Source organism: Stegodyphus dumicola, chromosome 4 (genome assembly GCF_044657685.1).
Source record: "Stegodyphus dumicola isolate Sdum_Otavi_A_Nest chromosome 4, ASM4465768v1".
NCBI lineage: Eukaryota > Metazoa > Arthropoda > Arachnida > Araneae > Eresidae > Stegodyphus > Stegodyphus dumicola.
The window spans coordinates 118,241,332-118,263,269 of NC_140771.1; the positions used below are offsets into that span (position 1 = coordinate 118,241,332).

The 21,938-nt window shown below is 32.6% G+C and overlaps 1 protein-coding gene across 6 annotated transcripts in view; it reads right to left on the minus strand.

Annotated features, from left to right (window-relative positions):
• The window catches only part of LOC118192138 (cytosolic carboxypeptidase 1-like), a 232,421-nt gene that overhangs the window by 83,475 nt on the left and 127,008 nt on the right, over positions 1–21,938 (minus strand). For 5 of the 6 annotated variants that reach the window (XR_015040756.1, XM_085815375.1, XM_085815376.1 and 2 more), the window contains 3 exons: positions 18,741–18,881; positions 18,381–18,512; positions 8,033–8,155 (listed from right to left, as the gene is read on the minus strand). Coding sequence is in view for 5 of the 6 variants with exons in the window: in XM_085815375.1 (XP_085671501.1) it covers positions 8,033–8,155; positions 18,381–18,512; positions 18,741–18,881 (396 nt within the window). In the remaining variant the exon portion in view is untranslated. The remainder of the gene's footprint in view (positions 1–8,032; positions 8,156–18,380; positions 18,513–18,740; positions 18,882–21,938) is intronic. The other variant, XM_085815377.1, reaches the window with a different exon arrangement.

A 21,938-nucleotide genomic window follows, 5' to 3' on the forward strand; every position in this document is an offset into this window, starting at 1 on the left:
ATTTTGTTGAAATGACCTTAACAGGAAAACTGTGTACTGAAATTCCAAACAGTGTAAAGAAATCTAAATTTACTATGGAAAATTTGCTATTAGTAGCAATGAAGCTAAATGAATTTTCAGTTCTGTGAACAGTATTTAAACAAGATGATATTGAACACAGAATATATTTTACATTTAAAGATATTTTTAAAGAAATCTTTAAAAGAATTTAATCCTACATCTTAAGCAAAAATCTTTTGAAAAATCATTATTTGGCCTTAGAACCTCTTACAGGTGTCGTACACATTTCTGCACACAGAAATTAAGTACTTGTAAGGACCATTAATGGAAAAAAAAATTATGGACCTATGAGCAAATGGGAACTGAATAAATTCAATTAAAAATATTCTCTGTACCTAAACTTCACTCTTGTAATACCATACTAAAAATAAAATAGATCTGTAAGTAGGATGCATTATTATGAAACAAAAACTTAATTAGCATAATTATTAATAAGTTTGAGAATAAAATAAACTTTATGGAATTTATCAAGTAGCACTAAATATTTTATAATAGTTTGACATATTTGAAAGAAGATAAGTGTCATTTTATTTACATTTTACTTACAGTTAGCTTTATGTTGATTATTTTTAATGTCTCATTTTGTTACACACTTGCACAGTCTAGAGGTTTAGTAAATAGCAAGTAGATTTTATGTCAAGCAGCATAGGTTAAAATGAGAAGTAAAATCATAATTGGGATCACTCATAACAAAAAAACTGGCTGTTGTCACTGCTGCTGCTTGACTAGAGAGACACCTGCTGATCAGAATAAACCTGAAAGGCCTGATGTAGGTATGGTTGGCAAGTTTTGAAAGTTAGTTGGTCTGTCTGATGCAGTTAGCTTTGTGTAGAGTAATTTTCATTATAACCCAATATACTTTAAGGTTCCAATAAGTCACTAAAGCACCACAGGTGATAAGTTTTTGCATTATTTTAAGTCTCACTAGATGCAAAGAGTAAGTTTCACCTGAAGTTTTACATTTTTGTGCTTTGTCTTGAGACCACAGTAAGAATTAATGAAAGGCAATAACTCACTTTAATATGCAAAGATAATTTTAAGGGTAAGCAGCTAGTTATAAATAATTAAATTAGGTAGTTAGATAACCTTATTCATTATAGATTTACATGGCAACTGTTAAATTTCATTTATTTTTTAACAATATTTGTTATATTTAAAAAAAAAATATTTGTTAACAATATTTGTTAAAAAAGCCCTATTAAAATCACAATCTAATAAAATTTCACAGTCTAAACTACATGTAATTTATGACATTGATTCTTAAACAATACAGTCAAAAGTCGTTAATTCGGACACCCATAATCCGGACCTCAAAGCTAAAAACTTTCTGCGCATAGGCGTTTACGCATGCATGTAAGACCTTTTACAACTGCGCATTTGCGTGTGCGCAAGTGCAGAAAACGTTTTCGCGTGCGCGTTTTATGTATAACGGACGGTATAAGCTAAAAGTATCTAATTATCTATTTTAGTTAATGTTGATTAGTGCGTTGTTCCTTAATCTTCGAATTGGATCCGGCTTATTATTTTTGGAAGACTGTAAGAGCAATTTTATAAAAGTAAACTTGAACTTATGTCAAATAGGATTTCCGATTCTGGAGCTGGATTCCCCAAACGATGGTAAAAAACGAAAGTATGTTTCAATGTCCATCAAACAAAAAGTGGAATTGCTGCAAAAAATGGATAAAGACATGAAGAATGTGACAGAGAGGTTAGTGAAAACAAAAAAAATTCGATTGACAAGTTAGTCGGTATCCTCGGCACAGCAATTAACGGAACTTGAACAGCAGAACTTTATAACTGAACAAGAAATCATGTCTGTTTATAGAATTAAAGAGAAAGTATTATCACATAAAATGAAGCAACTTAAACAACTTACATTGAAAGAAATGTTTAATAAAGTAAACAAATAAATATTAAGCTTTTTTTTTTTGTAAATTTTGATACCCTTTAGATTATAATTGTTCTTTATTTCATAAATTACGGTTTCATATTTTTAATTTTAGAATTTCTGCATGCCATCTTACGAGATTTAAACTGATGATCTATAATCCGGAAAAATCGATAATCCGGAATCGCCAAAGTCCCGACGAGTCCGGATTAACGACTTTTGACTGTAATAGGATAATTACACACTGAAAGATGCAAAAACTTATGTTTTGCAGCAACAACACTCAAATACTTATACATCTTTTTAATTTGAAACCTTCCCAGACATTTTGGCTGATTTATATCGATTTCCTTCTCTTTAAGCATCGTTTCTAACAATTAGAAATTTGTCTCAATATGCAAAACTATGTTCTCACTAGTTTCTGCATGTTCTCCTAACTTGTGAACCTCTCTACCTATGATGGTTTATTTGATTTGGTTAAAGTTAAATAGTCCCCCCCCCCCCCAACAGACGTGGAGCAAATTATCACTATGTCAGAAAGTAACTTCAAAGTCAGACAAAGGTTTAAATAAGCCTCTAATTTTAAAAGAATTTAGAACATAAAGGGATGTTCTTATGATAACAAAATCAATTACAACTCTCGGTGATGTAATTAAACCAGAAGAGTCAAATTTAAATAAAAATGTGGACTAGTCAAAGACTATGCAATTTAATTTTAATTTAACTAGCTCAGTAACTCTAGCGTCATAACAAATTCAAATGTCAGCAATGATAATACAAAGACAAATAATTACAAATTATAAGAGCTGACAGGAACTAACGCAGTGAGCAAGGTCAGAAATACACTCTGTCTTACACTCCAAAAACATAAGTTTAAAAAAAAAACTGTCCGAGTGATTTGCATTCTGGTGAGGAAATAGAAATGGGAAATTAGAGTAAAGGCTGAAATTATAAACAACTGGGTAATTTGCATAATCATAACTGTACATATCCTTGAAGAATAATTTCCTCTCTCTTTATGCATTCAGTTTTTAAAAATATTCTAGTATCAGAAGTAAAACATTCAAATACAGTACAAAGTCCGTAATCCGGACTTGTCACGACTTCGGCGATTCCGGATTAGGGGGTTTTCCAGATTATAGATCATCAATTTAAATCTGGTAAGATGGCATGCAGAAAATATACAATTAAAAATATGAATTAATGAAATAAATTTTCGTAATTTATGAAATAAAGAGCAATTATGATCTAAAGGGTATCAAAACTTACAAAAAAAAAAAGCTTAATATTTATTTGTTTACTTTATTAAACATTTCTTTCAAAGTAAATTGTTTAAGCTGCTTCATTTTTTGTGCTAATATTTTCTCTTTAATTCTGTAGACAGATATAATTTCTTATTCAAAGTTCCACCATTAAAGTCCTGTAATTGCTGTGTCCAGAATACCGACTAACTTGCCAATCGAAATTTTTTCATTTTCAATAACCTCTCTGTCACTTTCTTCACTATTGAAAGTGGTATTTTCTGGATCTAGAACCATACTACAGATTTCGCCATCCGTTAATTGGTTGATGATTGGAACATTGTTGTCGCAATGAAAAACTTCTGTTATATCATCTTCATTTATTACCGCTTCTACACATTTCTTTACAAAATGCAATAACTGGAAAATTTCACCTTTAGTTTGCGATGCCCGAAAACCTTCAAATTCGGGGTTATCATTTCCATCGTCCTCACCATGAAATATGGTAGTTGGCCATAAATTATGGCAAGCATTTTTTAACGTATCTGGAGACACATCCTCCCACGATCTCGCGATGCTTAACACAGCAGATTTTATGCTAAAAAATTTCAAAAAGTTTTAAATAGATCAAGAAATTTAACATAGATTTTAAAAATGCTACTTTATATTTGCATTTCAGTGCATGCACTATTCCCATATCTATAGGCTGAATGATAGGCATACAATTTGGAGGAAAGACTAATACGGATACATTAACTTTACCTAAAACTTTAAGTGAAGTATGCACTGAACAGATGTCAACAATCAGGACTATTTTTGAGTCATCAGGCAAACCAACTCAATTCAAATGTCGCCAAGCCTCGGGTATAAAATGATTTTCAAACCAATCATTCTTCAACGCTTGTGTCATGCATGCTCATTTTATTTGCGCGATATATAATGGGGAAAATTTTTTCTCCTTTAAGCCATTAGCCGCTGGTGTTGCATTGACGTGACGGTCAAAATAAATGCGTATATGAAAACAGTCAAAAATCTTTAATCCGGACTCATCTGGACTTTGGCAATTCCAGATTATAGGTTTTTCTCGATTATAGATCATCAGTTTAAATCTGGTGAAATGGCATGCAGAAATTATAAAATTAAAAATATGAAACCGTAATTTATGAAATGAAAAGCAATTATGATCTAAAGGGTATCAAACTTTATCAAAAAAAAAAAAAAAGCTTAATATTTATTTGTTTACTTCATTAAATATTTCTTTCAACACGCACATGCGTAAAGCATACATTACACATAGTCGAAATTAGAAAAATGCAACCAGACAACTATTTGATGTGTATTCGTGATATTTATAATGACAAGAAATTTGATTTAAATCATATCAAAGACAGAGTACATCAAGATGAAAAAACTACATTTAGTAAGGAATTATAAGCTGAATAAAATAAAAAATCTGCCCTAAAGATAAGAATAGTGCTGACAGATCAACTTCCAGTTCATTGCGGGCCATGACATCCCCTCCCCCCGCAGAGTAGCGTGAAATTGATAAACCGATTTCGGAATGGTTAGAGAAACAAAGGATATGCCTTTATCCATTTTTTTGCAGTAATTCCACTTTTTTCCACTTTTTGTTTGATGGACATCGAAACATGCTTTCGCTTTGTAAATCCTTTGCCAGCTCCAGAATCGGAAATTCTTTTTGACATAATCGAAAGTTCAAGCTTACTTTTATAAAATTGCTCTAACAGTCTGCAAAAAATAATAAGCTGGATCCAATTAGAAGATTAAGGAACAACACAATCTGCAACATAAACTGAAATAGATAATTAGATAATTTTAGCTTAGCTTATACCGTCCATTATACATTAAATGCAGATGCGTAAACGCATACGCGCATGCGTAAAGGTATTATGCACATGCGTAATTGCATTATGCGTTTACGCATGCACAGAAAGTTTGTAGCTTTGAGATTCGGATTATAGATTATTTCGGATTATGGACGTCCGGATTAAAGACTTTTGACTGTATAACTACCTAAGATATTTTGTACCAGCAGATGAATTTGTGTAGGGAATATTATGAAGATTATTTCTGTTAAAAATATTTGCCTACAACAATCATTTTATTTATAATAATTAATCTCATACTTTAAGCAAAATTTAAGAAAAATTTTCGACCGGGTATTTTTGCCAAGAATATTTAACGAAAGAATCACCATCTTTATGAGTGATCTATTTTTAGTCAAGGTCACCATTTATCAGAAAATTACATGAATCAGATGTTTATATTTGTGTTGTGAAGGAAAGGAAGACAGGTGTTGCGCTGCCGCAACATAAGCAAAAAACGGGTAATCTCCTTTTTTACTCATTCCTTTCAATGTTCTGGTTCATGTTCTGGCTGTTTTAAAAATGCCTATAATGGGGTATCTGACATTAGAATAAGCCATTGAAAGATTTTTTGATGAAGAAACAGATGGTGATAATGTTAATAATGACTAGAACGGTAAACTGATGTTGTTGTTGTTGACCCCCCCCAAGAAATTGCAGAAGATAGTGATAAAGAAGAAGTAAATGACAATGTTTTAAATAATGATAATGATATTTTACCAAATGACATTGCTGAAGATAAGGATAGTGCTGACAGATCAAGTTCCAGTTAATTGCGTGTCACGAGGTTCCCCCCGCAGAGCAGCGTGAAATTGATAAACAGATTTCGGAATGGTAGGGAAAACAAAGGATATGCTTTTATCCATTTTTTGCAGCCACTTTTTGTTTGATAGACATCAAAACATGCTTTCGCTTTGTAGATCCTTTGGCAGCTCCAGAATCAAATTGTTTTTGACATAATCGAAAGTTCAAGCTTACTTTTATAAAACTGCTCTAACAGTCTGCTAAAAATAATAAGCCGGATTCAATTAGAAGATTAAGGAACAATGCAATCTGCAACATTAACTGAAATAGATAATTAGATAATTTATCTTAGCTTATACCGTTCGTTATACATTAAATGCACATGCGTAAATGCACAATGCATTTACGCATGTGCATTTAATGTGTAACGAATGGTATAAGCTAAGTTAAAATTATCTAATTATCTATTTCAGTTAATGAAATGCATAATGCATTTACGCATGTGCAGAAAGTTTGTAGCTTTGAGGTCCGCAGAAAGTTTGTAGCTTTGAGGCTAGCCTTTGTAGCTTTGTGTAAAAAAGAATGTCCATGAGCAAATAATACTGCCCAAGATTTGTGTATTTTTGTTGGCTATATACAATATTTTATACAATGCAATACTGGCTGTCAATACATTAAAACTGTATACAGTCAAAAGTCGTTAATCCGGACTGGTCGGGACTTCGGCGATTCCGGATTATCGATTTTTCTGGATTACAGATCATCAGTTTAAATCTGGTAAAATGGCATGCAGAAATTTTAAAATTAAAAATATGAAACTGTAATTTATGAAGGGTATCAAAATTTAAAAAAAAAAAAAAAAAAAAAAAAAAAAAGAGCTTAATATTTATTTGTTTACTTTATTAAACATTTCTTTCAATGTAAGTTGTTTAAGTTGCTTCATTTTATGTGATAATACTTTCTCTTTAATTCTCTGAAACAGACATAATTTCTTGTTCAGTTACAAAGTTTCGCTGTTGAAGTCCTATAATTGCTGTGTTGAGAATACCGATTAATTTGTCAATCGAAATTTTTTCGTTGTCAATAACCTCTGTGTCACTTTCTTCACTATCGGAAGCGAATTATAATGATGAGGAATTTCATTTAAATCATATCAAAGACGGAGTACATCGAGATGAAATACTACATTTAGTAAGGAATTATAAGCCAAATAAAATAAAAACATCTGCCCTGAAGATAAGGATAGTGCTAACAGATCAACTTTCAAATCATTGCGTGCCCTCCCCCTCCCCGCCGCAGAGCAGCGTGAAATTGATAAACAGATTTCGGAATGGTTAGATAAACAAAGGATTGTGCCTTTATCCATTTTTTACAGCAATTCCACTTTTTGTTTAATGAACTTCGAAACATATTTTCGCTTTGTAGATCCTTTACATATTAGTAAATATATATCAGAAATTCTATTTGACATAATCGAAAGTTCAAGCTTACTTTTATAAAATTGCTCTAACAGTCTGCAAAAAATAATAAGCCGAATCCAATTCGAAGATTAACTGAATTAGATAATTTTAGCTTAGCTTATACCGTCCGTTATACATTAAACATGCATGCGTAAACGTATTATGCGCATGCGCACAGCCATATTCGCAGCCGTAAAGGTCTTACGCGCATGCGTCAACGCGACGCAGAAAGTTTGTAGCTTTGAGTTCCGAATTATGGGTGTCTGAATTAATGACTTTTGACTGTAGTACCTTAATGTTAGTGATACTTAGCAGATAATTATGGATTAAGTCGGCATTAGTATTAAAAAATGCAATTTAAAATCTGATCAAACAAAATTAAATTTAAACCTCTAATTTTTTTTTTTTTTTTTTTTTTTTTTTTTGCTACCTGCAACGTGCAAAACTGCAAATAAAAACCTCAATTAAATTTTAAAGAACCTTCTAAAAATACTTTAAATTTGGCAACATAACTTTCAAAAGATTAAATAGTACATATAAAATTTTAATGGCAAAGATATTTTATATTTTTTTCCAATTAGATGGGAAAATATGGAAAAAAAAAAAAAAAAAACTTTTCTCCCAATATTTATTTTAAAATTTTAATTACAAATTTGTACATAATCACAAATTAGGTACATACACACATATACATAATTTATATATTTATACTGAACTGTAAAAGTTAAAATTAAATATCAAATACAGACATACTTGTACGTGTGGCTTCCGAAATGGCATCTAAAACTGGAATGATTGTAATTCTTTTTGGTTCATCTAAGAAATGCAAAAGCTCTCTAGGTAAACCATCTTTACTAAGCTTGGTAGCATTGACAGCTATAAAGGAAAAATTCTACATTATGCAACAATTTGTGTAATTTTACAACAAAATAAGAATACTAAAAACCTGCTGCTGTCTAACAATTAACATATAATTAAAGTGGCTGAAACTATAAAGACTTTAAAATAAAATTAAAAAAAAAAAAAAAAAAAACATATATATAATTTTCACTATATTTTAGCAATGCATTCTACAATTATGGAAATTTAATCTCTGTTGTTATTATCTTCATATACAATGCACTGTACTGGCAATTATGCATAGATGATAATAGGAATAGTTTATCTCACACACATTTCCAGTTTTTCTCTTTTATTTCATTAAAAGTTTATTCATGATTTAAGATACATTACGATTTCAAAGAATAGATAAATTTAATTTTGTTTTCAAACAATGACCATTTTAAAGAAAAGTTTCTTATTTACTGTATATTTGCATACGAAGAGAAATTATTGCACATATTATACATTTGCATATGAAGGTAAATCCTTCCTACAATGAATGCTGCAGAGATAAACTAACAAAATATGCAAACAAAATTAGCAATAAAAAATAAAACAAATATAATTTTGAAACCTTATTTTCAGTACTTTAGGGGAGGAGGAAAAGTGTGCAGAAGATATTAAAATAGAAAAGATTTTCGTAGGTAAAGGTTTAAAAAAAAAATGGTACTTTGAGCACATAATTTACAATCCTATCTAGCAATCAATGAGTTAAAACAGATTTTTATGTGCAAAAATTTTCCCACAGCTGAAAAGTTTGCAGCTTCATGCCTTACAAAAAAATTCTGAAGAATATGTTGGAATGTTACATACAGCATCTTTGGAAATCATATCATCAGCTAGGCAAAAATGATAGACCCTGCTTACAAAACATGAAATCCTTTTATTTCTTAACAGCCAACTACTTTGTTGCAAGTCATTTTTAGGAGGAAGCATATGCGCATATATATCTTCTATATTTACTGATAACTTTTTGTTTTTATAACTGAAGAAGCATAAAAAAACAATGCTATTTTATTACTACTTTATTATTAATATGCAACAGCAATCTTCATAATTTAGTTTATGGTAAACTTCATAATTTACTTCATAATTCAATTGTTATTTACTTAAAATATGTACAAAAAAGATGAAAAAGTTATGAAAAAATACTCAGTTCATATTAATCAAAATGCTACTTTTTTAAGAAATAATTTTTATCAAACAATTTTTATTTGAAAAGAGGCATAAACAATAATTTGAATTATACATAAAGAAGCAAAAAATAAAAAATGCAAAGGGAAAAATCAATATTTATAGGTTTTCTTGATTCACTTGCAAATATGATTTCAGTAAAACATTTCGCAAAATTATAGAATTGCTATTTAAAGCAGCGGTTCCCAAACTTTTATGAGTTGCAGAGCATATTTTTAATTAAAATTTTTCCATGGCGCCCAACCCTAAATAAAAGCATGACCAAATTGTATGTAAGAGAGAAAAATAAATAAAACTCGCATCTTTACTATTTAACACTTTTTTAAAATTTATTAACATTGAATTGTGACAGATGAGTCTGAAAATCACTGCCCATTTTCTTAAATTGTGGAATTAAGTTGAACATGGTCACCCTCATTTCCGTCTCCACATTGATTTTTGCTCTATACTTGCTTTTTATTACAGTGTTAAATATTTTGCATAATCATTTGTTGTAACGGCAAGCGCCGTCAATAAAAGGAGGTGCTTTCTTTGGTAGTGGCGCAGTTCATTTTTAGTTCGAGCCAGAGTAGACCTGCCCGGGGTAGAAGTCAGGGAATGATAGATTCCGGTTCCCGTCTTGTTCCGGTTCCAGTCTTGTTCTGGTTCACGTCCTGTTCCAGTTCCCATCTTGTTCCGGTTCCAGTCCTGATCCGGTTCCAGTCAGGCCGTTTAAGTCCAAAACACATAGGAGCTGAAGTCTGAATCCAGCGAAACTAAAATGGAGATACATGCCGAAAGGGCCAGATGGATTTTGTCCTTTTAAAGAAAGCGTTCTTCACCGTGCCGGTGTAGCTGACAGTTTAAAGCATTTTGAATGTTTCCACCTAAGATGTTAAGTTTTCGTTTATGATGTTAAGTTTTTCATCATTTTTGAAGTTCCAGTTGAATAAACCTTTAAGTTTTAGACAAGGTTTTGTGTTCAGAAATTTTAGATTCAAAGTCAGGTATATTACATAGGATTTAACGGGAAAAATCAACAACAGCGACACCTGAAAATCCAGCTTTTCACAAATACAACATCAAAAATGGGTTGAAAAATCTGCCGAAGCCTAATCACTTGAAGGATATATTCATCCTATATTGAAATCCAAAATTCTGTCAACTCCATGTAGCCAAATTTTGCTTTCAAGCTGTTGCTGCAAGATAACTCAATAACATTCCCCTCTTCCACAGAAATAAATTCAGATGGAGCACTAGAGTTAAATGGACCTCAAATCTATGCAAACCCAATAAAAGTTTCGTTTTTAAAGTATTTCACAAACCAGATAATTAGCTGTGATGTGTGCCTTTCAAACATGGTTTTAATATGTTGAGAAAGATCAAATTCATTTGATGTCAGACATTGTTGCAATATTAAAAAACAATCTTTGCCTGCATCTTCATTCAATTTTCTTTTCCACAGTTTTTTTTTCTCTTAAATGCTGATATTTTTTCCGTTGACTTCAAAAGGTTCATGTTTTTTCCCTGCAGATAGAGATGAAAGAAGTCAGATTTTCAAAAATATCATACAAATATGCCAGTTTTACTTTAAAAAAATTGACATCAGCAAAATCTATAGCATTCTTGTATTTTTCCTCTTTATGGAAAATAAAAATTTCTTGCTGCAACTCAAAGGTATGTGATAAAACATTACCATGTGAGAGCCACTGTACACTGCTGTAGTACAACAAAGATGAATGTTCAGTTACATTATTCTCACACAGTTTTTTTTTTTTTTTTGTTTAAAAAAAAAAAAAAAAACCTTCTTTTCAAAGCATGAAATTGAAAAAAATTTACCTCATTCACCTCACATTCTAACATCTGATACAATGCAGGACTCAGATACTTTGACACTAGCACTTTTTTATGAATAATGCATTATGTCCACAGTGAACTTGGAGATTTTCTTCAAGTAAGTGCCTATAATACTCCATAGCAGCAGACATAGAGAAAGGTCCATGTCTCCTGAGCATTCTTATGATTATATGTAGCCTTATCTAGCTATAATCCAAATTCCACTCTCTTAATTTTTTTCAATTACTTGATCATTGATACTCTCTGCCATGTGTTGCATTTCCCGACTAATTGTGTTATTGGACAAAGGCAGTTTTAAAAGCAGACTCACCTACCATAATGTTCACCATATTTACAGCAAGTGGAAAAATAAGTTCTTCTGTGATGATATAAGGCTTCTGACATTTCGTGATTCTGTAAGCCACCTTGCAAGATGCTAACAAAGCACTGTTTAGTACTGATGCAGTCTTAAAAAACAGTATATTTCAGTTCTTTTGAAGTTAAAAGGAGGGAACACATGAGGTTTGCCAATTATGTTGTGCTGATTAGCTTCTAAATGGCACTTCAATTTACCTGGAAGCATATACTCTGCTGCCAAAATTTTCATACACAATGCATTTTGTGTATGAAATTACAGATTCAAATAGAACATTCAATATGCATGAAATTGTGCATTTATACACAATCATTTACAAGTCATTTATGTTGATGTAAAATCAAACTCTAAATAGCCGTCATCATTTTTATGGTATTTTCATTTCTTCACAGTTATGCCACTGGTAGAAGACATGCTTTCTTTATGTGCACTATTATGTTTATTACAGTTCAAAAATCAGTTCATCATCAAAGATACAAGAGGAAAAAAATCACAAAACTATTTATCAAAGTCAACAAATAAAAAGTAATGTAACATTAAATATACTACATGAACTAATTTATATCACTGTTTGTTTATATGAAGTGCTGAATTTAATTTCATTAGACTTAGATTATAAAATAACTGACCGAATCAAGCTGGCAACACTTGCTTATATGCTTTCTGCAAGATTTTTCAGAATAGTCCAAATTGGTTGCAAAGCATCTACACACCTCAATATGTTTATACTACTGGTCAACCTGAGTTCAGAACACTGGATATAATAGAAAGTGCATGAGTCCACCATAGAATATAGTTCTAAGGGGATCATGAAAAGATAATTTTAATAAGTCATATATTGTAAAAATAACACTATCAAATGTAAATATTGTTGAGCAAACACAAAGAAATGAAAAAATATGCAAAACGATACATTACATCATATCTATCCTTTTATTTAAGAATTTACTAATTTCAAATCAATCATTTGATGATAAATAGATGAATAGGAAGATATCCTCTTCAAAGGCAAACCTGCAAATTCCAGTAATCCTGACCTCACCCCGCTCTCGATGAGAAAAGCAATTAAAGTATTCATTCATTCACTGATTGTAAGAGTAAGAAAGCAATTGCTATGACATCCCCTTCATCTTTGGCATATGCATATTGTTCAGTGCGTATGGGTTCGTTACGAAATGAATACACAAGTCCGATAAAAAATGAACAAAAATTTATTATCATCACAAGAAATATGCTTAAATTTCCTCAAATTATCATGCAGTATTACAATATCTCACAGTAGTTATCTTTTAACTACTCAAACGTTCAATAGAACTTAATTCCAAAACAGCTAAAGAAACCTAATCCGCAAATTCGCTACAATCAACAAGAACAGTTTTCTAAACAACAACAAACTAAGTAACTACAACGAACTGAGAGGTTTTCCTCCTTTTATAAGATTTTAAAATCGCGCGAGAATTTTCTAGTACTTTCTATCAAAAAGAGATATTTATTAAATGTTAAATGCACGCACTCTTGTATTTTCAATTTTCCGGCTTAGCTTTCTTTTAATATTCGTCACGCGCTGCACTGCGCGGGAAATAAAACCATTTAATTTATAATTGAACTAACATTAGCTTTTTAAATACCAAATTCGTAACACTGCCCCCTTCCCAAGGACTGCACGTCTCGGGCAGTACAATCCCTGGACAGGAAGCTAAACGTACAACAGTGGCATAAATGCAATAATAAGCATTAAATTACAATAATAAACAACATGAACAATAAATGCAATAAATAAAACAAATCAAATGCTATCAAATACAAAATACAAATCAAATACTAAATACACATTTAAAAACAAAAAGGACCATGGCCTTATACTATTTACAATTATTTACATTACATACTATGGCCATAGTAACGAGCTAACCTGTCGTAATGAACGGATTTAGGTTTAGAATTCGAAGACTTACGAATCCGAACCACGACGTCATTCAGTCTGTTCAGCACTGTATATGGACCATCCGAAGGTGACTGTAATTTAGGACTGAGTCCTTTTTCTTGAATCGGTTTCCACAACCACACCTTGTCTCCTTCTTTGAATCTGTGTCCAATAGCTCTCGTGTCGTATCTGGTCTTCACTTCCTCCATCGCCAAGTTGACTCGCTTTTGTGCGGAACGGTGCATCTCTTCAAACTGGGCCTAGACATCTTGGATGTATTCCTCAGGCGATGAAGGTGCAACCATAGGGACACCAAACAGGCGGTCACAAGGCAAATGAGGGTTTCAACCGAAGAGCATCTGGGATGGAGACAGTTGGTAGTCTTGTGTTTCTTTTCCACCCTAGCATGATTTCGGCAGCTTCCCGAACTGGATCTTTCGGACAAGGCGTCGGCATTTCCAGATGTGGATCCCTTTTGAGGATGGATAGTCATGTCAGCAGATGCTGAAAGCAGTTTGTTGTTTTTGAAGTCTAAGGAAAAATCGTACTTCCTTAAAATGTCCAGTCCGAGTATGCATGGATCTGTAATATTTGCCACATATGCGTGTGATGGTAGGCGGCACTTCCAAACGTGATTTTCACGTTTAACTTCCCAGATATGTCGATCTTGTCACCAGATGCAGTCTGAAGGGTAACACAGGATGGCGTCCAAATAAGTTTATCTTTAATCTGTTCAGCTAAATCTTTCCTAATGATGGAAACATTAGCTCCTGTGTCAATGATCATATTGCAAGGAACTCCATCGATATTTCCATTGATGGACAGTCCGTTACTGTTGCCACTCACTCTAGAAATCTTGAGTGCTTTAAAACAAGGTTTTTCATTATCTGGCAACCTCCATTCCTTGATATGGTCATTAATTTGTTTCCTGCGTCGTTGCTGGGAAATGGTCTCAATTTCCGTGCTCCGGGGTGTTCTGCAATTCTTTCATACGTGGCCTTCAGCTCCACAGTTCCAGCACTTTAGTTTGTTGTCAATCCTTTTCCGTCCCATGGCATTTAATTGTCTGTTTAACCTGCCTCTCTTATTTTCCGTGCTCTGGGGTGTTCTGCAGTTCCTTCATTATGTGGCCTTCAACACCGCAGTTCCAGCACCTTAGAGTTGGTTTCTTCTCACCAGTATTCCATCTCAAGGCATTCACTAGTCTTACCAATTCATCCGCTTTATTATCCGCGCCCTGGGGGTTCTGCAATGCTGCCGCATGTGCCCTTCAATATCACATTTCCAACACCTTAGAGCCACTTTGTTCTCACTCCTACTCCGTATCAAAGCATTGACTTCTCTGGCTAAATCATCTAAACGAGCCATCAACTGATCCCCTGGCTCGTGGACTCGCACAGCTCTGACTGGGTAACGATCTCGACGAGTGGCTTGCTGGTCTGTCTTGAATTTTATGGCATACACTAAAGCGCTTTTCAAATCTTTAACATCTGCCATTCGGAGTGTTTTCTGTATTTCAGTATTCCAGATGCCGTCGATAAAGTATTGCAGGGACAGGATTTCCCTTGTTTCGGTCGGGCACTCCGAAAAGGCGTGATGTGACAGCCTTTCAACATCCGTGGCGAGCTCCTGAAGTGTTTTGGTGGGCTTCTGTTGACGGGATTTTAATTGCCTGCTGTAGTCTTTTAAACATTTCTTGCCGAAGCGCAGCTCCAAAGCGCCGGATAGAGCTTCGAAATCTAGCCTTTGATTTTCGGGAAGCGTCTGCAGGATATCCGCTACGTCTGCTCTCAGAGAAGCGGTGAGATGACAGGCAATAGCTTGGGAATCCCATCCATTCGCATCCGCAACAATAGAAAACTGTGTCTTATATACTTGCCAGGAGGTCTTACCATCATATGTAGATAGTTTCAGAGAGGGATAAGCAGGCACTGGTAAAAATTTAAAACCTTCAGAATTGTTTCCTGCCGTCGCTATGCACTTCTTTAAGCTGTCAACTTCTTTGGCAATGGCAGGAGAAACTCTATCATCAATTTGGGTTTGGACGGCAGAAACCTTTTCTTCAATTTCTGAAACTCTGTTTTCAACCGTGTCAATTCTGTCCTCTATAGCTTCAAATTTGTTTTCTATTATGCATGTGATTTCTCTCTTAATTTCCTCTTGGCCCACTTTCATTTCTGCTTTAACAGCTTCCATCTTTTCTTGAACAGCTTCTTGTCCTGCCTTAATCTCTTCCTTAACAGGTATCATCTCTGCTTAACAGAATCCTGTCCCTATTTCATTTTTTCTTTAACGGAGTTGACGGCCCCTTCCATCTTTTCTTGGAAAGCAGCAAATGCAGTCATCATTTGCCTGAATTGTTCTTCCATCGCTCTTGTTATTGGCATTCAAATCCCACTTCTGACACAAAAAATTGTTGCATGCGTACGGGTTCGTTATGAAATGAATGCACAAGTCCGATAAAAAATGAACAAAAATTTATTATTATCACAACAAAAATGCTTAAATTTTCTCAAATTATCATGCAGTATTAGAATATCTCGCAGTAGTTATCTTTTAACTACTCAAATGTCCAATAGAACGTAATTCAAAACAGCTAAAGAACGCTAATTCGCGAATTCGCTACAATCAACAACAGTAGTTTTCTAAACAACAACAAACTAAACAACTACTACAAACTGAGATGTTTTCCTCCTTTTATAAGATTTTAAAATCACGCGCTAGAATTTTCCAGCACTTTCTCGAAATCAAAAAGAGATATTTATTTATTTAACGCACACGCTCTTATATTTTTAATTTTTTTTTTTTTTTTTGGCTTAGCTTTCTTTTAATATTCGTCACGCGCTGCACTGCGCCAGAAATAAAACCATTTAATTTATAACTGAACTAACATTAGCATTTTAAATACCAAATTCGTAACAATATTATTTCAAAACCTCATGAGGCTGGAAAACCACTCTGCAGTTCCACTAAGATTATCTCCATGAATGTTTCTGTTAAAGGAGCCTTTTCCTACTTAATTTGCAATGAAATAGTTACTTTTGCAGCTGATTTGACTGGGATTTCTGTGACAAGCATAAATCACATGAAATCCAACCTGAAAGAAAACAGTGGATTTTTGCCTAGAGGAAAAAACTACCTCTGAAAGTCGGTACATGTGAACCCAAATCAAACAACATGATAAGCTAACTTTAGCAGCAATACGAAAAAGTTCATGGTACCGTTTCTTTGGTGCTACTTTGGTAGACGGTTGCACGGATTTTGGCGATTTGTTTTTGGCGAGCGATACGACTTATGTTAAACCCATTGCTGGACAAGTTATTTATGGTAACCGATACTTTGTTGTCATTTTATTTAAAAAATATTGTGTTTAATTATGCATAAATTCCATGTTTTAAATATTATTTATGACTTCAAAATAATAAAAATGAATTTAATTTTGCATTTTTATTTGAAATAAAAATTTTATTGTTTACGATATTTTATGTTGTGAATGATGTAATGAATGATGTCACATTATTTTAAAAGTAATTGGTTTTTAATATCTATAAATTTAATCTAATGTTTTAAACATTATTTATGGCTGTTAAATATTAAAATACAATTTAATTTTGCATTTTTGTAAATATGATTTTATTATGAATGATTATTTAAATAATTTTAATTCTATGCCTGATGTAATCAGCTCCCTGATTGGTTACTGAATATTTGTGCATGACCATGCCATTTTAAAATTTTATTATTCATCTCTTCGAATTCCTCAGATTTCAAAGCGAATGGATGTGTCCATTTTGAATATGAATGTTGTTATTGGTATCGGAATAAAAAAAAATTTGCCATTTGAGACCTTATTTTGGCCAACCTTGCTTTCCTAATCAAAAATTTATTTATTGTTACAAGGGTCAGAGGAAATTTATTTTAAATTTTTGGAGGAAACCTCGCTAATTGCTTCTTCGATGAAGTGCGAGAGACGTAGATCACAGATGAAGATCTTTTTTTTTTTTTTTTTTTTTCTGGTACTTATCAATATACAACAGGTAAAATACTTTATAAAAAATGTAAGTACATATTTTGCTTTTACTTTAAAATTGTATACTTCAATTTTTATTAAAAATTAATATACTGTTTCAAAAAATTCCTGAGATATTTATTGCCACATAAGTTTTAATGTTAAATAATTAAATCCTATAAAACTTATTTTTAAAGGATTTGAATTTAATTAACTGAAAAATTTTAATTCTTTTAAACATTGCTATGATGATTTTAATTCAATATTCAATTTAAATAATATTTTATTCCAATTAAATGTTGGCGCAATGTTTTTATTCTATTATATGAAAGTAATAATTTAATCTTACTTTAGCATTTTATACTCTTAGTAAATGTATTTATTTACATTTGCCAGCCATCTTAAAAAACAACCTTTTCAACAAAAAATTAATCCATTATTTTTAACGATATTTATTTATTTATTTTTTTTTAAGTTTCGTGAAATACGTAAAAACGGCGTTTTTCAAGATGGCTGATGACTGTAAAAACCGTGCCAACAATTGCACCAACGTACATCGCCAAAAATCCGTGCAACCGTCTACCAAAGTAGTACCGTTTCTTTTTATGGAAAGAGTTGTGAAAAGGTGATCCCAGCCTTGTACATTTTCTCTCATTAAGATTGTCATGACAAAATTATATGGTGCAATCAAGAAGGTGCAGCATTGCCGGAAAACCACACAAAAGAAATCTAGATATTTTTAGCTTCTTATTTTGTTTTGTGTTTAGTTAGGCTGAATATCTTGGTTAAATTAATTATAAAGCTTTACAATATTTCATGGCATCCCTGTGAAGAGGACATAGAATACAGTTTGGGAACCACTGGTTTAAAATATGCTAGAACTACAAATGGAAACACATACAACTTGCCATGATCTTCTTCAGCAGCTTTAGTATTATGTTCAAAACCTTGTATCTTTTGGCATATGTCTTTATGTGAGACACTATAACTGGCAACACTCCCAAAAATCTAGCTTTCACAGCAAACTTTTTATCTAAAATATATTAAATGTTTTGAATTTATGTTTTTTTATAAAAAATATCAAATTATCATAAATTACTTCTATAAGCACTAGTTACGGACTTATTTATATTACATTAAAAACTGAGAACATTTTTAGTTATTTATAATAAAACTATAGGAAAGATTTTTATAAAAGAAGTAGGTACATAAATGTTGTTTCTAAGTCTAATACTCTCTTTAAATGTAAAATGTAAATTACCTTCTTCACTAACTTTGACTGTTACTCTATACAAAGAGCAAATAAAGTCATCACCCCATGATAACTGGCATTTTACAATGAGTTTTAACAAATGATCCACAGCCCCATGAAGCACAAAGGTCTGGGCATATTCACTTCCTCCTATAAAAAGCAATACAGAAAAAGAAAAGAAAACTGTATGCTTTTAACAGTAATTTCCTTTCTGTAAAGATTAAAAATGACAAGTTTTAGGAAATGGATGTGCCGATTTAAAGAGCTTACAAATATTATCAAATAAATTAGGTAGATTATTTTTATAATACAATGGCCAATTTTTTCCCTTGAATTTAAAAATTAATTCAGTAGAAATTAACTCTACACACTTATTAACAAAAAATAGCAAAGATTTCATAAAAGCTACTTATAAATAATACACGCAAAAAGTGCAATTTACATTTACCCACCATTTTAGAATGTCAAATGTAATGTAAACATTTTAAGTCATCTTATTTAGGGGGGGATGAAATGATCTTCAGAAAACTATGATTCAGTAAAATTTAATTTCATTCCCATTTTAGAATACATGATTATCTGGTTGTAACGAAAGTTTTCTGCCAAAAACGTTCTTAATAAAGTTAGGGGGGGGAACCCATGAAAGCAGCATCTTTAGTGTGGGTAGTAATCACCACCCAAATCTACGATTTCCTGCTAACATTTTGATAGTTTTTCAAAGCCTTCGGCCCTGCGAGTCCAAAAAGATCAACCTCATTTCCGATGTCCTGTGCAGAATGGAAGATAGCACCAACCAGATGTAACTACAGGTATAGAAAAAGATAGATATCTGAAGGAGAGATGTTGGAGTTATGTTGTGGGTGTGGCAAAAGATCCCATCTGAATCCATACAGAGTTCTGACGGTGAATGCAGACACGTGTGACCTTGCATTACCATGATGGAACAATATCTTTTGCGCAGGAACTCAGTTTGACATTTTTCTTTGATAGCAGCATCAACATGGACTAGTATCTCATACACATTACAGTTGAGGGTTTTACCTTTTTCCAAATACTCTTTGTGGATAATACCATGGCAATCCCACCACATACAAAGCTGTTGAAGTAAATCCACTTTTCATCACAAGAAAGCAATCCAGTCCAGAATTGTGTAATTGTTTGATATTTGAGCAGATTAGTGCAGGCCCACAAACACTTCTATCCTTATCTGCTTGATTCAGCTCATGCAGCACCCAGGGATTGAACTTGTACGTCAAGTTTATATGATGCACATCATGGCTAATAGACATGGCACTAACATCTAACTTCTTAGCAAGCTCTCAAGTGGTTGCATGATGATCTTCTTTCACAAGTTCTCCCATGTGGGCCTCATCAACATCAGTAGACAGACTTGGCTTTTTATTGTCATAGTCCTTGTTTTTGAACTTTTGGTACCAAACCTTCACAGTGTCATATGCTATAACATTAGCACCTAAAGCTGTGCACATGATTTCGTGACATTCTGTAGCTGACTTTTTGCAATAGAACTGGAAGTAAATGATAGTTATAATCTGGTAGTTCCATTTCAGACACCTTGTTCTTAATGATAACGATATTTTTTTTACAAACATCACAACAAAGTTTTTCTAAAGAAGTCTTTTTCCTTCAAATGCCAAATATCATTTGACGAAATATGATTAAATATGCCAACATGAATTGTCTGCACAGACGATATTTGCAGAGAGAGGAAACTTTCGTTAAAACCTGATATAATCCATAATTTGAGTTTTAATTATTTTGCAGTTTGTATTGTTCTATATTCATGCCATTTCTGGGAAAGTTTTCCTTTCAAATTGGTTATCATCAAATTCATATGTTTGCTATTGATACATGTCAAGGAGATCATTGTTTGTGAGGCAAGTTAAGAAATTTCTGTACATTTGTCGAAACTCCTTCACTGTAACTTAATTTATATATAATGACCACAATTCCCCCAACAATTGTGATTATTTGTTAACTAAATCCAACATAATCATAATAATTTATTTGATTAAGATGTAGAAATAGATCTTTGAAATCAAGCATACAAATTAAAAAATAAAAAATCGCCGTGCTTTTTTTGGTACATTTTTTAACATAAATTTTCTTTATTAAAAATCAATTTTAATCAACTACATATTGACCATTATTATCTATGACCTTTGGCCTTTTTTGGGAAGCTTCATAATTCCATCAGTGTAGAATTTCTGCAGTTTATTGTCAAAAAAAACTTAACCAAGTGATTTTCAGTGGCGCTTTGGTCGGCCAATTTTTACCATCAAGAGAGTTTTGCAGAGACCAAAACAAATGGTAAAAGTCCATTGATGGTGCAAAGCTTGGGCTATACGGTGGATGCATTAAAACTTCCCAACCAAGTTCTGTCAGTTTGTTCTGAGTCGTCAAATCTGTGTGTAGCCACACATTGTCATGATGGACCACAACTCCCTTTCTGTTGGCCAAGTCTGGTTGCCCTTTCTGGACTGCTTCGTACAAATGGTCGACTTGTGTACAGTACAGAGCCGAACTGATGGTTTCATCAGGATGCAGCAACTTGTAATGGGCAATTCCCTTCCAATCTTGACATCGAAATTTCAGGAAATGGAATCAAGCAAACCACTACTGGGTCCTTCGTTCACTCACAGCATTTTCATTATACACTTCACAAATTTTTTGGCATGCTTCTGAAGCGTTTTTACCTTTTTAATAGTAAAAAAGCATCACGTACCATATTTCTTCAGATATTTCACTCATTTTCAAATCAATATAACTTGTGATATGAGCAACAAATTAGAAAACTATCTTGACAAACAATGGAAGATGAATGTCACCTTTTCAAGCACATGTTTGTTTGAGACAATCAGGTGAGTGCTGCCAGATATATAGGCATGAATACCATCTAGTAGCAAAAAAGAGAGCGAAGACTTCTTATATGACCCAATATATGATGCGCAGTTTAAAGTTAAACCTCTATAAAAATATTGTTTGAATCATGTTAAGTGAAATTCACCTCACGTCAAATAAAAATTGGTTGAAACGTATACACTAAGTTAATTAAAAAAAAGTGCTTATGAAAATTTAAGTTAAATGAGAGATTCTTCTATTATTAAGTTAGACCAAATTTTAGTTTTGCAGTAAGTAGATGAATTTGGTTGCATTCAACTATTCATTCCACATTTATGTAATTTTTCA